The sequence below is a fragment of the Nasonia vitripennis genome, chromosome 2 (genome assembly GCF_009193385.2).
Source record: "Nasonia vitripennis strain AsymCx chromosome 2, Nvit_psr_1.1, whole genome shotgun sequence".
In the NCBI taxonomy this organism is placed as follows: Eukaryota; Metazoa; Arthropoda; class Insecta; order Hymenoptera; family Pteromalidae; genus Nasonia; species Nasonia vitripennis.
Window position 1 is genome coordinate 34,875,734 of NC_045758.1, and position 17,106 is coordinate 34,892,839.

The 17,106-nt window shown below is 34.2% G+C and overlaps 6 protein-coding genes across 15 annotated transcripts; 1 reads left to right on the top strand and 5 right to left on the bottom strand.

Moving 5' to 3' along the window:
- Positions 1-62: 62 nt before the first annotated feature.
- Positions 63-3,016, bottom strand: LOC100115365 (ubiquitin-40S ribosomal protein S27a). Of its 3 annotated transcripts, none has more exons than XM_016982023.2 (4): positions 2,888-3,016; positions 727-841; positions 361-578; positions 63-267 (listed from the first exon to the last, which is right to left on the bottom strand). In XM_016982023.2, exons 2-4 carry the CDS (start codon positions 827-829, stop codon positions 118-120), a joined length of 471 nt encoding a protein of 156 aa, XP_016837512.1. In that variant the 5' UTR covers positions 830-841; positions 2,888-3,016; the 3' UTR covers positions 63-117. The 3 variants fall into 3 exon arrangements, with proteins under 3 accessions (XP_016837512.1, XP_032453470.1, XP_032453469.1); XM_032597579.1 differs by having other exon boundaries at positions 2,849-2,896; XM_032597578.1 differs by lacking the exon at positions 2,888-3,016 and adding an exon at positions 2,638-2,887.
- LOC103317897 (ribosome biogenesis protein NSA2 homolog) lies at positions 968-2,983 on the bottom strand. Of its 3 annotated transcripts, XM_008217981.2 has the most exons (3): positions 2,638-2,721; positions 1,971-2,028; positions 968-1,869 (listed from the first exon to the last, which is right to left on the bottom strand). In XM_008217981.2, the coding sequence occupies exon 3, from the start codon at positions 1,825-1,827 to the stop codon at positions 1,048-1,050; it is 780 nt and encodes a 259-aa protein (XP_008216203.1). In that variant the 5' UTR covers positions 1,828-1,869; positions 1,971-2,028; positions 2,638-2,721; the 3' UTR covers positions 968-1,047. The 3 variants fall into 3 exon arrangements, with proteins under 3 accessions (XP_008216203.1, XP_008216202.1, XP_032453468.1); XM_008217980.3 differs by lacking the exons at positions 1,971-2,028; positions 2,638-2,721 and adding an exon at positions 2,888-2,983; XM_032597577.1 differs by lacking the exon at positions 1,971-2,028 and having other exon boundaries at positions 2,638-2,831.
- Positions 3,017-3,262: 246 nt separating the features above from the next.
- LOC100117682 (leucine-rich repeat protein 1) lies at positions 3,263-5,792 on the bottom strand. Of its 3 annotated transcripts, none has more exons than XM_016982020.3 (5): positions 5,342-5,792; positions 4,764-5,138; positions 4,160-4,696; positions 3,777-4,072; positions 3,263-3,697 (listed from the first exon to the last, which is right to left on the bottom strand). In XM_016982020.3, the coding sequence occupies exons 2-5, from the start codon at positions 4,935-4,937 to the stop codon at positions 3,466-3,468; spliced, it is 1,239 nt and encodes a 412-aa protein (XP_016837509.1). In that variant the 5' UTR covers positions 4,938-5,138; positions 5,342-5,792; the 3' UTR covers positions 3,263-3,465. The 3 variants fall into 3 exon arrangements, with proteins under 3 accessions (XP_016837509.1, XP_032453442.1, XP_016837510.1); XM_032597551.1 differs by having other exon boundaries at positions 4,764-5,003; positions 5,678-5,790; XM_016982021.3 differs by having other exon boundaries at positions 4,764-5,003; positions 5,342-5,662.
- LOC100117642 (WD and tetratricopeptide repeats protein 1) lies at positions 5,747-10,878 on the top strand. The gene is made up of 12 exons (XM_001601768.6): positions 5,747-6,118; positions 6,220-6,340; positions 6,438-6,568; positions 6,650-6,761; positions 6,848-7,234; positions 7,308-7,392; positions 7,740-7,904; positions 7,987-8,117; positions 8,193-8,320; positions 8,405-8,779; positions 8,891-9,083; positions 9,171-10,878. The coding sequence occupies exons 2-12, from the start codon at positions 6,272-6,274 to the stop codon at positions 9,366-9,368; spliced, it is 1,974 nt and encodes a 657-aa protein (XP_001601818.1). The 5' UTR covers positions 5,747-6,118; positions 6,220-6,271; the 3' UTR covers positions 9,369-10,878.
- LOC100117600 (Bardet-Biedl syndrome 5 protein homolog) lies at positions 8,891-11,588 on the bottom strand. Of its 2 annotated transcripts, XM_032597572.1 has the most exons (8): positions 11,438-11,588; positions 10,888-11,036; positions 10,758-10,807; positions 10,413-10,676; positions 10,224-10,325; positions 9,891-10,082; positions 9,542-9,782; positions 8,891-9,465 (listed from the first exon to the last, which is right to left on the bottom strand). In XM_032597572.1, the coding sequence occupies exons 1-7, from the start codon at positions 11,581-11,583 to the stop codon at positions 9,570-9,572; spliced, it is 1,116 nt and encodes a 371-aa protein (XP_032453463.1). In that variant the 5' UTR covers positions 11,584-11,588; the 3' UTR covers positions 8,891-9,465; positions 9,542-9,569. The 2 variants fall into 2 exon arrangements, with proteins under 2 accessions (XP_032453463.1, XP_016837513.1); XM_016982024.2 differs by lacking the exon at positions 8,891-9,465 and having other exon boundaries at positions 9,487-9,782.
- LOC100117559 (phosphoacetylglucosamine mutase) lies at positions 11,331-17,103 on the bottom strand. 3 transcript variants are annotated; one of them, XM_016982017.3, is made up of 8 exons: positions 16,789-17,080; positions 16,495-16,565; positions 15,824-16,401; positions 15,459-15,740; positions 12,533-12,690; positions 12,145-12,453; positions 11,924-12,063; positions 11,331-11,588 (listed from the first exon to the last, which is right to left on the bottom strand). In XM_016982017.3, the coding sequence occupies exons 1-7, from the start codon at positions 16,905-16,907 to the stop codon at positions 11,925-11,927; spliced, it is 1,656 nt and encodes a 551-aa protein (XP_016837506.1). In that variant the 5' UTR covers positions 16,908-17,080; the 3' UTR covers positions 11,331-11,588; position 11,924. The 3 variants fall into 3 exon arrangements, 2 of the variants coding, with proteins under 2 accessions (XP_016837506.1, XP_016837507.1); XM_016982018.2 differs by lacking the exon at positions 11,331-11,588 and adding an exon at positions 11,646-11,840; XR_004344669.1 differs by lacking the exon at positions 11,331-11,588 and adding an exon at positions 12,814-15,000 and having other exon boundaries at positions 11,835-12,063; positions 16,789-17,103.
- Between the last annotated feature and the right edge of the window lie 3 nt (positions 17,104-17,106).

Consider the following 17,106-nt stretch of genomic DNA (forward strand, 5'->3'; position numbering starts at 1 on the left):
ATTTAAATCCGATGATAGAAACTTTTTTTTGTAAAAAGGTAAGAAAAGTAATCAACAGTATGTAAATTTTTTTAATTTATTATATTATAAAGTAAATACAGATTAAATGCTCTGTATTCATTTGTCTTCAGGCTTGTTGAAGACAAGGGTGTATCCGCACTTTCCACAGTAATGCCTGTCTTCCATCGCTGCCATAAAAACTCCAGCTCCGCACTGCTCTGATGGGCACTCTCGCCTCAAACGGTGAATTTTTCCGTTTTCGTCAACCTGTAATTTTCATAATATATAAAACTGATTAATACTTGTATTCGTGTGCGTTTAAAATCATTAACTTTTTTTTGCGCTAAAATTATTACAAACCTTGTAAAACTTGAGGACAGCAAGCTTGACCTTCTTCTTCTTGTGCTTGATCTTCTTTGGGGTAGAGTAATTCTTCTTCTTGCGTTTCTTGGCACCACCACGGAGACGAAGCACAAGGTGGAGGGTGGATTCCTTCTGGATATTGTAGTCGGACAAGGTCCTTCCATCTTCCAGCTGCTTTCCAGCAAAGATCAATCTTTGTTGGTCCGGGGGAATTCCTATAAAGTAAAAAGAGATAATTAATAAAGGTAAATAAAAATGTTTTTGAGAATATGTTTGACAAGCTACATTTTTGATATTTACTTATTGCATTCTGAAACAATCAAAATCATTCTAAATTCAATAAATAAAACAAAATTTTCCTACCTTCTTTGTCTTGGATCTTGGCCTTGACATTTTCGATTGTGTCAGAGGCCTCGACCTCAAGAGTGATGGTCTTGCCAGTTAATGTTTTAACAAAAATCTGCATGATGAGTATGTCCTATAAAATAAATTGTTTATTAGTCAACATAGAATTATCAAAAAAATCTATCCAGCAAAAAAAAACTTAGTAATGGCATATAAGGAAGGGATATTCTTTGGGCGAAGAAATATTCAAATACAAGAGTATATTTTTATTATCATTTTATTACGAAAAATTCATGAAAGAGTTGATATATTACAATGCAATTTAATAGGCCATTTTTTTTAAACTAACAATACAGCATTAATACATCCATCATTTTCAGGATTGTTTGTTACTTGGGCATATTTACCCCAAACAACTTTACCAGACTGTGTTACTAAACCTAATTCAGAAATGTTAACTTCAATAATTGTACCCTTAGTAATAACACCTAATGTAGTGTACATTGGTGAACTTGGATTTCTCTTGACTCCAATGATAGGTAAACAGAAAGTTGCCTTAAGTTCTGGATGTGTGACATGAGCTTTTTTAAATCTTAATCCCATTGGTCTAATAAATCTTTCAAATTTGGGAGGTTTTCTTGTGAAATTTTCTCCCACAAAAGTGACCTTTGTAACCATCCTCTTCCATGCTTTTCGCTTAGATTTTCCACTCTTGAGTACTCTGAATACTTCCGCATCAGATTGTGCTCTGACTTTGGGGATTGGTACATCCCACTTGCCAGCCTTTTCTTTTCTTTTTTGTTTTATCATATTAGACAAAACTTTGGCTCTGGATGTGACATCTCGATCAAGCAGATATACTGGCAAAGCTCCCTCTGGAGTTGGTTCTGCCTTCTTCTTAACATTCCTTTCTTCATGAGCCTTGATTTTCTTTTTCATCTGAATCTTCTCATTACGGCGCTCCTTGTTGAATATCTTGGCCTTTATTCCTCTAAGACTACGAGCTTTTTCAGATAGTTTGTGAGGGGCTCTGGCCTCCCTCTTTCTCTTGCGTTCTTCATAATCAAGTCTCCGTCCATACAGCTTACGATGCCGCTCAATATATTCGTTCTGCGGCATTCTGCTGTTTGAATTTTATCAACAGCCAAAAATTTAATTTATCTAGAACATAAAATATATATTCTCAACAATTTTTATTTTTTTTTTAGAATGCAATATCCCAAATAACTGGATTAACATTGTACACGATACAACTCACTTACCTTTTTCAGACTTTCAAAACTTGTTAAAACGCACAATAAAAGTTGAAACAGTCTGCGACTATTTCTCAACAAAAAAGTCGTAAAAAGTCAATAAAAAACCTGCAATATTGCAATTTTGAAGTTTCTGAGTTTTAAAAATGATTTAAGCTAATTAAAATTATGCTTTTAGCCTGCAAATCACAAGAAATCTATTATTTATAGTAAATAACTATAAGTCATATCAGGATAAGATCATATAGGCTTTGAAAATCAATGAAAACAAAAAAAAATTGAGGATATTATTTTCATACATATTGTTATCAAGATTTTCATTGATTTTCGTCCTACATGAACTCGTATTTTGCATAATATCAATCAAGTGTGAACAACCTGCAAGGTATCACACAACATAAAACAATTGCAATATAGATTTTATATAACAAAAATTTTTTAAATAACAATGAACTACTCTGTTTCAAGTGCAATAATGATTCGAAAGCCCAAGAAACGGTAGATAAAACGTATTGAATCGTGTACAATGTATTGGCATCATTTACACATTATAACGAGACTAAGATGCAGGTAAAAGTGAAATATAACTCAAAAAACTCCAAAATAGCAAAAAATACACGGAAAAACGTAAAAATACAACAGGGAATAAACAATTTTCCGTAAAAATCGATGGTACCTCGATCAGGAACCACGCAGTCCGACGCACTTGTGATTATTGTTAGGTTATGAACACAAAACACTTGGACCGAGAAAAACGTGCCATGTGTCAAAGGGTATTTTTGGGAAATTCTCGTGGAATAAGGGAGAATTTATATATTTTTTGCTGGATAGAATTTTTCTTTACAATATAAGCAATAGCTTGGATGGAACAAGCCTTTTTTACGCACTAATTTTCTAAAATTAAATAAATTACTGAGCCTACGTACCTACATACACCTCATGCGAATTCAGAAAGGAACTTCCGACATGCGGCAAGTTTCGAGATCAGTTGCTTCGAGAGTGAAACATCGATTCTGAACTAGTCACAAACTGGGAGACTTCCGGTTCAAATGGATTATGGATACCTATGGCGTCGCGGCAGATATACACACATATATATATATCGCTTTTGATTGGACAAGTTTTCGATAAGCGCGGGAAAGGCGTTTTTTTTAAATTAAAATTGCAATGTACAAATTTAATTTTATGCAATTGAAATAAAATACAAGTATGGAAATTTTCGTAACTAGATTTATTCACTGCGTGTAAAGTATATACGAGAATAAATAATTATCTAATTGATGATCAAATCACAAGATGGATAACTTTTATCAAACGATCAACTTATTTTATTATTAAATATCAAATATATTACAAAAATAGTCCTAGTATACAAATTATTTGTTTAAGCTATTATATTTACAACTAATATTATTCTATCACTTTATGCTTGAAAACTTGCATCGATTATCACACAATAAATTATAGCTATAAAATAAAGTGTCAAGAAAAATAATCTAGTTTTTCAAAAACCCTTAAATTTCCTAACACATCTAATAGAGCAGAAGTAACAGTCAAAAAGAATATCATTTCCTGCGGTGCCAGAAAATTTGAAACTTTGTGTAATGAGGGATAAATTCATGGACATGAATCTTCTAATAAAACAATCAAAACATGGTGCTCCACACATGCAGTATTTTGCTTTATCCAAATACTGGATCAAGGTGTATGGAATTATACTTGCATCATAAAATGTTCTGAAATCAAATTAATGCATAAATAATTACTCATCCTGGTGATATGATGGACATAAAGAAATTTTTTAAATTGACCAACCTTGACTGGAGAACTACTCGGGCAGCCCAATCTACAAGACTGGGTACTTTTATGTTACAAACAGACAATGTTTTGTTGGCATTATTATCAAACTTATTGTCACACACATTCAATTCAAAGAGTCTTAGATTTCTCATACTTCCTGGCAAATGAGAAAGATTATTTTTTGCTAAATATAGAAATTTCAGTCTGTTTAAACTCCCAATACCAGGGGGTAAATAAGAGAATAAATTGTTGTCCAGATACAATGTCACTAAACCACCCAGTTTATTGATCTGTTCAGGAACTTGAGACATCTGTAAAATAAATGAGTTGTTATGAGTTGTTATACCATCATTTCCGTTATATAATAAGCAATATTTTATGATAATTATATATAATACCTGGTTATTGCTTAAATTCAACAAACGTAAATTCTTGGCTATATTGCTACAACTGAGCCACGACCATTTAGAAATTGGACCTTTTCCCAATTGATTGCCCGAAACGTTTAATTCCTGCAATTTTGCAAGTGTTCCCAATTCTCGAGGTAGACTTGTTATATTATTGTCTGATAAATTTAAAATCCTCAAACTTTGTAATTTCAAAATTTGACGATCAAAGGATTTTCTCTGCAGACCTGCAAGACAGAGTTCTTCGGTTGTCCTTGGAAATCCCTGGAGTACTGGATATTCTGAAGTTTGCTTGATAACAATTTTAGTTTTTGGAGGAGCTTTGATAGGTTTTGGATTAAGATTTGACAAAGTCAAAACTGCTGGATCAAGTTTCTTGGAAAGTCCCAGCTTTAATACGTGAAGAAAACTTTTTAGTTGTATTGGATCACAGCTTATGTTTATGTCATGAGGTGGTTCTTTGAGTCTTATTGTTGCTTTTCCTTCATTTATGCATCTTGTGAAAACTTTTTCTATATTATTGTCAACCTATAATGAAAGATACATCATTGAATGGAGAATTAAAATTTTGAATATTAAATGCTTTGATAAATACCTTGTACTTGGTTCCATTTTTATTCGTGGGAGTTTGCAATAACAAATGAATCTCTTGATTTTTTACAGATTGCCTTCCAATAGCCAAACATGATCGTTGAGGCTTTCTTCTTGCAATATTTGGTGCAAGATTTGCCAACCTGTTGTAGACCTCTACATTGCACGTCAACTTCATTATGTCACTTGTGTTTTTATTTGAAAATCAAGAATATGTTTTGTCTTGTTTCTCCACGTTCCAGTACTTATTAAATGTTATATTTTCTTAGATATAAATCTTAAAATTGATGGCGGGAATTTCTTAACCTTATATAGCCAACTAACGATTAACGAACCAAGGGCTTTTCTTGCAAGTGAATTGTCACAAGAATTTTAACGGCTATTTCGCAAGGCCAAGTAGAATAAAAAAATGTTAAATATTTAAAAAATACGCTATCCAACACACAGCCATTCATTTTATTTATACTTTCAAATATCAAATCAGAGCAGACTAAATAACGAACTTGACGCGCGCGTATTACGTCTTTCTCCCTCTCCTGTATATATACCTACACACACACACACACACACACGCGTACTTACCAGCTTCTGATGGTTCAACCATCATCAGACGCTGCAATAGCTTCCTTTATTTCACTATGGCCTCTATTCTCGACTAATACTTTGTAGCGTTTTAGTTTTACGCATAATTTCCTTTCATATTGTAAAGGGCTTTTTAGCACGTGTAATTTTTAAATAAATAAATAATACTTATACAGGCGAACTGCGTGCCTATCAGTCCTATATGACCTATGATTCATAGATGCCCTTTCAAGTTTTTCACTAATTCAAATGAAATTTATGATTACGCTCTGAATTAGCCCATGTTTGGATTCTACTCGATGCTATATACTATTATATATCGTGATCTCCCTTTACCTTTTATATAGATTGATGTCTATAGATATATTCATTATAGTATAATATTATTAACGTATTACGTTCCCCGGGGAACGGAACGCATTGTGTATAGTTGTAGATGCTCCAATATATAACTTACCAGAGATGACCACTGATGTAAACTGTTCCAGTCCATAGTCCATTTTCAGACGTCTAACGTGACGTCGTACAAATATCCCCTCCAGACTTGTTTGTTTTTTACTCGCGCCTGCGGATTCATAAACATTGCGAGTGAAAGTTGTGTCTTGTGTGTCTGCGGGAGCGCACACAACGATTCTTTTTTTTCCTGGTGCATGTTATTCTCTCGAGTCGAAACAAAGCCACGCTTGAGAGGGTGGGACGGATATTTATTAGGTGCACTTAGTGAATATGATATTTTCAGATGAAAAGTGGCTATTATTGTTGTTTTTTCAGGATTAGGTTAGTACTGTGCTAGGCCATATGTGTAACTTGTCAGATGGTTATTTACTGTCAATCTCCCTGCCTGCGAGGAACAACAAATGTATTATATAATTTTTCAGGACATCAGATGTGGCTGCCCAGAGGATAACGTAAATTTTCCATGAATTGAAGATGGAAATGTTTATAAAGAAGAAGCCCGAAGCCAGGGTTATGGACCTGGTTAGGCAAAGAGAAATACAGGTCACTAGCTTTTTCTTCCAATCAAGTTATCAAGCTATAATGATTACAACAAGTTATAACAGCACCAGTTATCTTGTTGCTTTTTTTGTTGTTGTAGGAATCAACAGCAAGGCAAGTTGGACGTAAGCTCAAAGTCACGTCAAATTTATTAAGAAGATTGGGACTGAAAACAGAGCTAGAAGGACATGAAGGTTGCGTCAATTGTTTGGAGTGGAATGAAAGTGGCACGTTAGTAAATGAAATTTTCAAATATTTCAATAATTGAAACAATAAATTTTTCAGACCTATTAAATACCGTTTAACTTGCAGAACCCTGGCCTCAGCATCTGACGACATGCATGTCATATTGTGGAATCCATTTCGCTATGAGAAGAAACTAAAACTACAAACTGGCCATGGTGGAAATATTTTTACAGTCAAGGTATTTACATTAACAAACTAGACCTTTCTTAAATTCAAAAATTGGGAGTGCTAAAAAACTAGTGCTGATTCTTCAAACCATTTCAGTTTATGCCAAAATCAAATGACTCTATTCTGGTGACCGGTGCAGGCGACCACAAGATCTGTGTGCATGACATCTCAATTTCGGACACACTGTTGGTGTGCAACTGCCACTTGGGAAGAGTCAAGCGCGTAGCCACAGCACCAAGTGTACCCTTTCTTTTTTGGAGTGCTTCTGAAGATGGTTTGATAATGCAGTATGATCTGCGCTTACCGCACTCTTGCAAGAAAAGCGAGCAGCGCAATGTTGTCGTCAACCTTACTCAACACGCAGGCCGCGTCGTCGAAGCCAAGTGCATCAACGTGAACCCACGCAGACCCGAGCTCATCGCGGTAGGCGCCAACGATGCCTACGTGCGCATGTACGATCGCAGAATGATCAAGCTTCAGCAGGTTACTTAATAATCATTTTACATTGAACAATTTTGTCAAGAGAGACAATAAATGTTCCAATAATATTTTGCAGAGACTAACGTCGAATGCTATCTGGCTTAACAAAGGAGATTTAGACGATAGCGTACCGTTTGGTTGTGCTCGGTACTTTATTGCAGGTAAAATAATACTTTTCTTCGTTTCTTAAGTAAACATTTACCTTAAGGTCAAGCATTATAGGAATACTAGTGACATGGCGCAAGAATCCTTGACATTTTTAATTACCCGGAAATTATTTTTAAATACAAGTTTTTAAAGCTGTCTTAATTGTTTTTAAAAGTTGGATAGCAAATCTTATCTCTAAATTATTGAAAAAAGAAAAATTCATTGCATGACAAGGTTTATAATTGTATGGCATTTCGTTGAATCCGATATCATTAATCAGCATAACTTATAACACTATGAGAAAAAATGCACAGCATGGTCAAATGTTCACGGAGTATAATAATATCAATTGGTTCCCCAGGTCATTTAAGAAATCGCGATAGCTGTAAAAGATTTTCGAGCACCTATGTGACGTTCAACGACGATGGAAATGAATTACTAGTCAATATGGGTGGAGAACATATTTATCTATTTGACATCAATAATCATGGAAATTCAAGAAGTTTTATAGTTCCTGTTGAGCTGGGTAATAAATCGCTATATTTTTTTAATCTCCACTGAATAAAAGCTTCACATCATTGAATAACTTTGTTTTTTTGTTTCATCAGAAACGAATACGGGGGACCAAGGCTGCAATGATCCTTGTGTAGAAGATAATCGTGCTCCAATAGTTTTAAAAGACATGTCGGCATTAAATATTTCAGAGTTTAGTCCCGAAGTTGAAGAGCTGCAGCTAAAGGTAAGAATTTCGTAATCATAATATGAAGATATACTTCAATTATAAAAGCATAATCTTCAATTGTTATTTTAATAGGCCAATAAAGCTTTTGAGGAGGAGCGCTATGCCAATGCCATTACATTATATAACGAAGCCATTAGCTTGTGTCCATATTCAGCAAAACTTTATGGTAACAGAGCCGCTACCTATATGAAAAGAGCATGGTAAAATTTTTGTTTGTTTACTAATTATGAATTTATGAAAAGACACGCTTAATCATTAATCATACATATTTATTTTTATTTAAGGGGTGGAGATCGCTACGCAGCATTACGTGATTGCCGAACGACATTATCGCTTGATTCAGAACATATTAAAGCTCACTATAGGCTGGCTAGATGCTTGTTTGATTTAAATCTAGCACAGGAAGCACATATTGTGATGGAAAACTTTAAGGAAAAATTCCCTCAACACGCTAACGCATCTGCATGTAAAACTTTGAGAAAAGATATAAATGAGGCAATCAATACTTGTAAAGTTTCGTCTACAACTAAGTCGCTGTCTGAAACAAGGATTTCCGATAATGAGAAAGAATGGCGAAAAAATGCGATTGATTTTAAATTAAGACTGTGCGGACACTGTAATACGATTACGGATATAAAAGAAGCCAACTTCTTTGGAGAGTAAGCAACTATATATAGAAAGTTATATTATAATAATTTATTTCATGAAAAACTTTTTCTAAATTTATATTATAAGCCGGATTTATCTTACTTTTAATTTCTGTATTCTAGTGATGGTCAGTTCATCATTGCTGGTTCGGATGATGGATCTTTCTTTATCTGGGATAGATATACTACAAATATTGCTCGAGTTTTGAAAGGGGATCAAAGAATAGTAAACTGTTTACAGCCACATCCGTCAACTTGTCTATTGGCTACTAGTGGTATAGATTCAGTTATAAGATTGTGGAGTCCAATGCCTGAGGTAATTAAATTGGGGATAAAAATGTATATCTAAAGCTAAACACGATTAATCTTTCAATCTAATTTAAATCAAATTTATTTTTCGCAGGACGGAAGTGTAAATGTCTGGGAGGTCGAAAACTCAAACGAAGCTGCGATAGCAAATTATATGCGTATGAACTCTGATCACTTTGAGGTAATGCTTTTCAATATGGGATACAGATATTCGCTTAACTCTGGTAGCACTCACGACGACAACGAAGATCAACAAGAATCTTCGAATAATCCAACTTGTAGACCAAGCTAAGCTCTGTTAATATTAAAAAAAAATATGTATAAATACTTGATGCATACATATATGTATGCATATCAAAGAGTTTGCACTATACAGAAGAGAGAGAGTACTGAAAACAAAAATATTAATATCGTGATGTAATAGATTTTTTTTCTCTTATTGATAAAAACAAAGATTTTATATACATTATTCATCCCAAATAATTTTTCACGGCTACTTTGTTGATGGAAGCAATTCCCATAGCATTTCCAAAGTACTTCCTTCTCTTGGTTCTTCAGTTGCAAGTCCCAAGCTGTTGGATAATACTGGCTTTCTCTGGTTAACTCCTCCTTCCGAGAAATACATATTAAAGACGTTTGATATTTCATCTTCAGATGATTCAATTTCAGTGAATTTTTCGGTAATTGATTCGGGTTGAGGAACTGACTGTAATTATAAAATGTATATAAAATGGTCTAATTTGCTATTTCTGATACACATACGTATATATTTATTGAAAGAGCTTAGTTTACTATTTCATCCGATTTTTTTTACCTGATGTTCAAATGTATATTCCACACCGAAAATGGGTGATTTGTTATAGGCTGCATTAAGGGAAACTAATTCTTTGTGTAAAGAATAAAGTTTGTCAATCGGATCGACTCTAAATCCTAAAATATAAGAACCAGATGATTCTGTACTTGTTATCACCAGTGTAGGTCCAAATTTAGAAGATCTAACATTTATCTAAAAAAACATTGCATATGGTTACAACACAAGTTTAGAAATATTAAAAGATTGAAAATTTTGCGAAAAGCAATTGCAAATCTATTTGTATTACGAATATAAGAGGACATAATTATTTTTCTTCAACTGTTTTGAACTCACATTAGCTATTGTTAGATAAGGCATGGACACATTAAACTGTTGATTCATATCAGCATACCAAACAATCCTTATGTTAGTAACAATGAAAGTTCCAACATTTCCCTGAACAAGAAAAATATATTTGTCATAAAATTTCGATAAATTATGTTAATTAATAATTAAAATTTTCTATTTTCAAATCAGCATTACTTGTTCAGTCGATAAATTCCACACTCCTGGTAATGTTTCATGCACTGTTTCTTGCGGCAACAGCGTCAGTCGCTTGTCATGGATGATTCCTACTCTTAACTTCATTTCCCTATATATTTTTGATGAAATGTAAGCTCTGTGAACACCCATCACTGAGGTATAATGACGAGAACTTCGTGTATCCAAATTGCTAAATAAGAATTCATATCTGCAGTTTCTATACGAAGTTAATATGTACAAAGCTTGTGTTGTTCCTCCGTAGATCTAGAATTATATGGAATATGATTCTCATTTATTTCAATTATAAGGCTTGAAAAGATATATAGTGGATCAAGTACTACGCACTGTGTTGATTATTTTTGTCGTGACGGTAACGAACGTGTTAAAGCCGATGCCTGAAATATCCAAGATATTTCTTTTAATTACGATAATTGCAAAACTAAATACAATAAATTGCATAAATAAATAAACGTACTCAAATTGATTCGTGGATACGATATAGAATGCCACATAAGGCGAAGGTTTGTTATTAACAGGCGACCACGATCACCTGCGTTACCTTTGGTATCTTCTACCATCTCAAGTTTATCTATCAAATGTTCGCCCAATCTCATTTCCATTTGCCTTGAAACATTTTTTTTTGTTTTAATAATCGAGTTTAACGGGCTTTAACAACATTAACCCTCACACAAATACAAATTTATACAAATTATATAAATCATGTATGAAATGTAATTTATTATACAAATTTGAAGAGTGTAGAAGCCAAATAAGCCTATATAGAAATCGTGAGTGATAAAGAGTTGATAAATAGTGGTACCCCCATTCATCCAAATAATATGCTAATTAATCTACCACTAAGTCTCGTCGCGGAAACACTCGAAGGTTAATCAAGGAACGAATTAAAAAAATGTTATCTACTTGTTTATTGATTTTATTTCGGAAACCATGCATAACCGAAGCAATTTTTCACATAGATACCCAATTCTTACATAATTAAATTAATGTGACTGTTAAGTACTTACGAAAGAGCAACGTCAAACTTGACTTGATTATCTTGCCACATTTTTATAAACTTTTTAACGTTATATCGTTCAAAAAACAGGCATTGTTTTATTTTGTAGGAGGTTTGAAAATAAGTGGAGTTCCAAGTAATCAATACAGTTGTCATACCTACTGTGTAACAACAAAGGTAACCATATAAGATGTGGTTTTGGATAAAACGTTCAAATATTATACAATTTAATTATTTATTTATAAAGTTATAAATTATCGCTCTAGTATTAACAGTATAAAAATATTTTTTTTCTCAGTAATATATATCAAACAATTTTTTTGTAGAAAATTCTGCTAAATAATCTACTATTGCAAAATCCAATTATTTACAAACAATATAAGAGTAGGCGATAAAATTTGCATGGATAACCGCTGTAACACACATTTTTTGAAATGAATACAATTTTTGTACCAGTTACTATTGTTAAAGCAAGCAGGTGTGAAAATACGCATACTTTATGGCACTACTGGTTTTGTTCCAATCCCTCCTGCCAATTCAAAAACAGCTATTGATACTTGTGCAGCTAATTTTTCCACGTCTTCAATCCTGTCACATTCGGCATAGACTCGCACGACGTCTTCAGTTCCAGATGGTCTATAAGTAGTAAAATTAATCATTTTAATCTTGAAGTAAATTAAAAAAATTATAAAATCATGCAAGATTTCCAAGAACTACCTGACAAAAGATCTTCCTTTTGGATATTTAGCAACGATTTCATCAATTTTTTCTTGCAAACCCATTGGTGTAACGCATCGCCTCTCCGCATCCGTGGTTGTGATTGCATTCCTATCTTGTACTTTAACCTTTACTTGTCTATTGGGAAGATCGCGGTAACTCTTTTCCCAGGCAACAGTATCCCATCCTTTGGCGCGCAAAATAAGCTCAACTAACAGCATATCGCTAAGGGCATCTCCAACAGTCTGATTAATCACATCAATAATGGAACTCAAAGTGTGAGCAGCTGTTCGTTGATTTTCTGATAAACTAGAATACAAAAAGTTTGAATTTCCGAGACATGCAATTAAAACAGTACATTGTACTATAAATCAATTGAGAAATTTACCTAGGATTATCGGCAGCAGTACGAATTATTTGAACAGCTGAGTCCTTGAAAACAATAGTACCATGACCATTTGCTTCAAAGTAAACTCCTATATCAAATTCAAGAGCCTTGTGATGTAAATGCTTTACACCAGTTGGTACACAAGCCACAGGAACTTTCTAATAAAAGGTACATGCATTTTAAATATTTTTACATGCAAATAATACAATTTTTATTTAAAATTCAGAGAAATTTCATAGCTAATATACTTGGAAGTAAAAAATTTGACATGAATTATTTACATATAAAATTTAAAATCCTGGAACATATTGAGAACGTTTGTTTTTCTTTTTTCCACCTTGTGTAGTCTGAGATTTGACTTTTGGTAAAAATAACTGTTGTATAGATTCACTGTCATGTGTGATAAATACATCTTGATCTTGATGATGAGTCTCTTGAGTTTCAACAACAACAGGTGTGTCACTAGTGTTGGGTCCAGTTGTCACTTCTTGATTTTTCTCAGCCATACCAAGCCAAGAAAGAACTTTTTGATGTGGTGCTGCTGTTATTGGAACCATTGGAGTTTCAGCCAACATTTCCCAAGGAGCCAGTAATTCTGGAGCAAAGATGTCAACATACGTATTGAGCTCTGCTACAGATCTTTTCCATTTTGGATTATGATTGAATGGTTCATCTGGTTCATTATTATAGGCACTAGATTTTAGTTTCTGATTAGTAAAGTTTCTCAGCATGTCTCTAGCGCTTGTTCTTTGTGTTACCACAAGTGGCGATACAATATCATGACAGCTGTTTTTCAAAACCTCTCTTTCCCATATTTTTAGCTTGTACAAAGCTTTGCAATTTTCTAGAGAATAAAGATCCAGTTGTTCTTGATGTCCAATCCCTTGATAGAAAATGTCATTTACAGAATTTTGGGTTAGAAGAAAGACATCTCCACTTGGTGTATCTACAGTTGCCATACATCCAGTATTACACAATGATAGTCTCTTTTGTAATTGTGGACTAAGACACTTTCCTTGAGAATGTGATGCCATGAGAGTCTCTATGCAACTAGGAGGAGAGAAAGGTGTACTGTAAGATTCAGGAGGCTCTTCGCTGGAGTTCCAACTGTTTAGTATTATTGCTGTTTCGCCAGGAATTTGACTGGCAATAATTACAAATTCTTTATTTTCTCTAAAGCAAACATCAGTGAAAAGTGGACTGCTTTTAAATAGGTGAGTCCATTTTTTAATAACTGTGCTACTAGGATTCCTGCTGTCTAATAGACACAAGCTGAGATTAGAACCAACATAAGAGTAATACTCACTTTTACAACTCCCAATGTATGAAGAAAGATATTCCCAGTCTTCTAAGCTTTCTTTAGGACACATTGTTAAAGCAGGTCTTGCTATTGGAGACCTGGAGTCATAATAATGCACACAGTGCCTATCTACATATTTAATAATATTGGTATTGCATTCATCATATTTTATAAAAGCCCAACTATCTTCAAAGAACCTTGTGACTGGAACTTTTCCACTTAAAATACCTCTGAATTTAGTTGTATCCCAAATGGTTATACTTCTATTAATACTTGTTGTGCAGTACCTAGTTACATTTGCTGGATCAAGATCAGCTGAAATATACGAGCTTTCAGACGGTTGTTTGTCAATTTCTAAGAGTTGCAATTTCTTTTTATCCATATTAAAAATATTGTACACACAGCATTCATTTTTATGCCTAGTCAAGATTCTTCCATGATTATTTACTGTAGAACATACGATTTGAAAAGGATTTCGTTTGAGGGCTACTTTTGAAGCATTTTTAAAATCTGGTTTAAATAATGAGACATCGTTTAATGATACTGGCAGTGCAATCAACTCTTGTGCATATGGGAAGACCAAGATGTTTCTTGTATCGTATAAAATACCATTCAATGTACCACCTGTATAATACCAGTTGTAAGTCCCAGAAAATTCTGGATCTGGATCACATTCCAGAATTTCTGCTGTTGTAGCCACATATCTTGGCAGCATTGTATGACTAGTTTTGTTTTTGTCTCGGTCTAGTGTAGTACAATGTTTTTTATACAATTCTAAATATCTATTGACATCATCTTTTATTTTGTGTTTTAAATTAATGAGTTCCATACATGAATCTTCTCTAACAGAATCACGTTGGATTCTGCTTGGGGGTAGAAGTGGTTTTGGAAGATCACTATTGTATGGAAATTCTTGAAACATTTCAGACAAGGATGGTGCACTAAATTCATCATTTTGGTTCTGATTTGATTGAGTTTTGTTATGTCCAGCAATAAGGTGATGAGAACACTGAGATAATACTGTTGATCTTAACTTGTATTTTACATGTGACTTGGCACGTATAAGAGCCTTTGATTCCATATTTATTTTCTTGGAAAAATAGTTGCAGGTCGTTAATTAAATTTTTTCCAAGTTCTTGAAGTAACGATTCGTCAACATAACCTAAAACTTGGGTCACTTTTTATTTAATAGTTGTGTATGTACTTGATCAACTACCTACACAATGCTCGATATTTTAAATTAAATATCGCATCACGAGACATGTCTAACTCATAGCTATTTCGAAAATTAATAGTGAAAAAAAAAACAAAATTACACAGTGTGCACTGGATGACCACCTGTGTCAAACTGCTGAGCCGCCATGTGCCATGCCATGTGATGTGGTTAGTGTGCAGTACTACCTATATACATAGGTATATATACGTGCGCATACACAGACACACACGCACACACGCACACACAATTTTCGATCTATTTTATCGATCATACATTCATCAATTATTAATATTTTTCGTATTAAAAAAATATATTCAATTAAATAATTATAATTCCAAGAAAAAAAATTTCTCTGAATTCAAATAAAAAATTAATGCAAAAATTATAGAAAAATAACGAGCATTTCCTACCAGAGTTTCAGAGATATATGCTGTTGAGCCCCCATTGGCATAAGCAGTTTGTACTAATCCCAATTGCAAGTCCAAGTTACTTTTTTCAAGTAATTCTTTGAAATGAGCTGCAACTAAAATAGCTATTCTGTCTCCATCGAGAAGATGGAATTTATTATTCTCATCTGTATAATAATAGACAATTCTATCAGCATCCCCATCAATACTGACAGATCTTACCAGAGGCTTCAGTGGATCATTGACTGGAGGAATTTGTTGTATCTTGACATAATCAGCTCCACACTAAAAATTTTGCACGACCAATATAAAGAGAGCATTTTTCAAATAGTATCAATTTCTTTTATCATGAACTAATAGAAATATACCATATGATTAAGCTGTCCATTTCCATCATTATAAATTTGAATATCAATTACATCAGACAATTGCTTTTTGAATTCTTTCACTGCAAGAGCACCAACTCCATTAGCAGCATCTATCTGCACTTTACCAATGTACTTGTCATTATCTTTCTTGCCACCAACAGCTGTCTTGAAAGCTTTACTAATTTTTTCATAATAGCCCTCGACTGTAGGAACTCCATAGGCTCCGTTTGTATTAGTGCAGTGTACTACATAGTGAAGCTGAGGGGTAGTGACAACTCCAAAATCCTTCAAATTGCCATTCATAGCCTTGACTCCTTCTACCGCTGCTTGGGACAGCGGCAAACTGCTACTTCTAGTATCTCTTCCAATAATGACTGATGCAGGGTAGCTTGTGTCAATATTTTGTTCCTTGATAATTTCTTGTAGAGTTGAGACAACTTGGCTGTCTTGGACATTGGCAAGTCTTGTAGCAATAGTTTCCCATGATGACTCCAACATCTCACCATTAGGATCAACAAGCTTGACTCCATTATCAGCCTCTGGATTATGACTGGCTGTTATCATCAAGCCAATGGCAGCTTGAAAAAAAAAAATAATAAAAATGAACATCGTACACTCTAGTGACAAAAGATTATATTCAAGCTTGCAAGATATAAGTATATAAGCATTACCTTTTTTAACTTGTGAGCGTAAAACAGTCAAGAGCCCCATTCGAAAGAGCACATGATCAAGAATGTCAGCCCTAGAAAAAAGTTTGCAATCACAATTCATTCGCACGTAAATTTACTTTAATTGTTCTTGCGTTAATCATGAAATACAATTATTTAAAAACCGAAACAGGCTAGTAGCTCGGAAAAAATTCTATATAACCCGCAGACATGGCAAAAAACAAAACAAATAAGTATTCACAGCCGCACAGTGAAAGCGCAACCATAAAACCCGATAAAGAATGTCATCCGACGTACTTTGTTCTAAAACCTGCCGTTCCATATTGAATGACACCGTCGTAGGCCTTACGATGTTGATTCTTCGCCAGACTCTCGACCAGCGAGTAGTCGACGGGGTTAGCTGCGCTGGGCTGCATTATTCTTCTCAGAGCAACGAAAAATCGCGAGAACAGTTTTTGCTGACCTTATCGCACTGACACTATGACAGCCGCTTGATAAGTACTCGACTCGATAGATTTCTAGCACCGGCGCGGGCGGCGGCAAACTGAACTGCGAGTGCGTTCACGTGGAAATAGTTATGGAGACGACGTTGACGGGTCGCGCGCGCGCGTGTAT

Excerpts from the sequence above, each read along its gene's own strand:
- LOC100117559 (XM_016982017.3), bottom strand. The coding sequence starts at position 16,907 with ATGCAGCCCAGCGCAGCTAACCCCGTCGACTACTCGCTGGTCGAGAGT. Across the intron at positions 12,691-15,458 it reads CATATATCTCTGAAACTCTG|AAAGTTCCTGTGGCTTGTGT; the intron begins GTAGGAAATGCT and ends ACCTTTTATTAG. Across the intron at positions 12,454-12,532 it reads ACTGCTGCCGATAATCCTAG|TTTATCAGAAAATCAACGAA; the intron begins GTAAATTTCTCA and ends TTTGTATTCTAG.
- LOC100117642 (XM_001601768.6), top strand. The coding sequence starts at position 6,272 with ATGGAAATGTTTATAAAGAAGAAGCCCGAAGCCAGGGTTATGGACCTG. Across the intron at positions 7,905-7,986 it reads TATAGTTCCTGTTGAGCTGG|AAACGAATACGGGGGACCAA; the intron begins GTAATAAATCGC and ends TTGTTTCATCAG. Across the intron at positions 8,118-8,192 it reads TTGAAGAGCTGCAGCTAAAG|GCCAATAAAGCTTTTGAGGA; the intron begins GTAAGAATTTCG and ends TTATTTTAATAG.
- LOC100117600 (XM_032597572.1), bottom strand. The coding sequence starts at position 11,583 with ATGACAACTGTATTGATTACTTGGAACTCCACTTATTTTCAAACCTCC. Across the intron at positions 10,808-10,887 it reads GTATCCACGAATCAATTTGA|GCATCGGCTTTAACACGTTC; the intron begins GTACGTTTATTT and ends TGGATATTTCAG. Across the intron at positions 10,083-10,223 it reads CTTATCTAACAATAGCTAAT|ATAAATGTTAGATCTTCTAA; the intron begins GTGAGTTCAAAA and ends ATGTTTTTTTAG.
- LOC100117682 (XM_016982020.3), bottom strand. The coding sequence starts at position 4,937 with ATGAAGTTGACGTGCAATGTAGAGGTCTACAACAGGTTGGCAAATCTT. Across the intron at positions 4,697-4,763 it reads AAAATGGAACCAAGTACAAG|GTTGACAATAATATAGAAAA; the intron begins GTATTTATCAAA and ends CTTTCATTATAG. Across the intron at positions 4,073-4,159 it reads TGAATTTAAGCAATAACCAG|ATGTCTCAAGTTCCTGAACA; the intron begins GTATTATATATA and ends TTTATTTTACAG.
- LOC100115365 (XM_016982023.2), bottom strand. The coding sequence starts at position 829 with ATGCAGATTTTTGTTAAAACATTAACTGGCAAGACCATCACTCTTGAG. Across the intron at positions 579-726 it reads CAAGATCCAAGACAAAGAAG|GAATTCCCCCGGACCAACAA; the intron begins GTAGGAAAATTT and ends TTTACTTTATAG. Across the intron at positions 268-360 it reads CTGTCCTCAAGTTTTACAAG|GTTGACGAAAACGGAAAAAT; the intron begins GTTTGTAATAAT and ends TGAAAATTACAG.
- LOC103317897 (XM_008217980.3), bottom strand. The coding sequence starts at position 1,827 with ATGCCGCAGAACGAATATATTGAGCGGCATCGTAAGCTGTATGGACGG.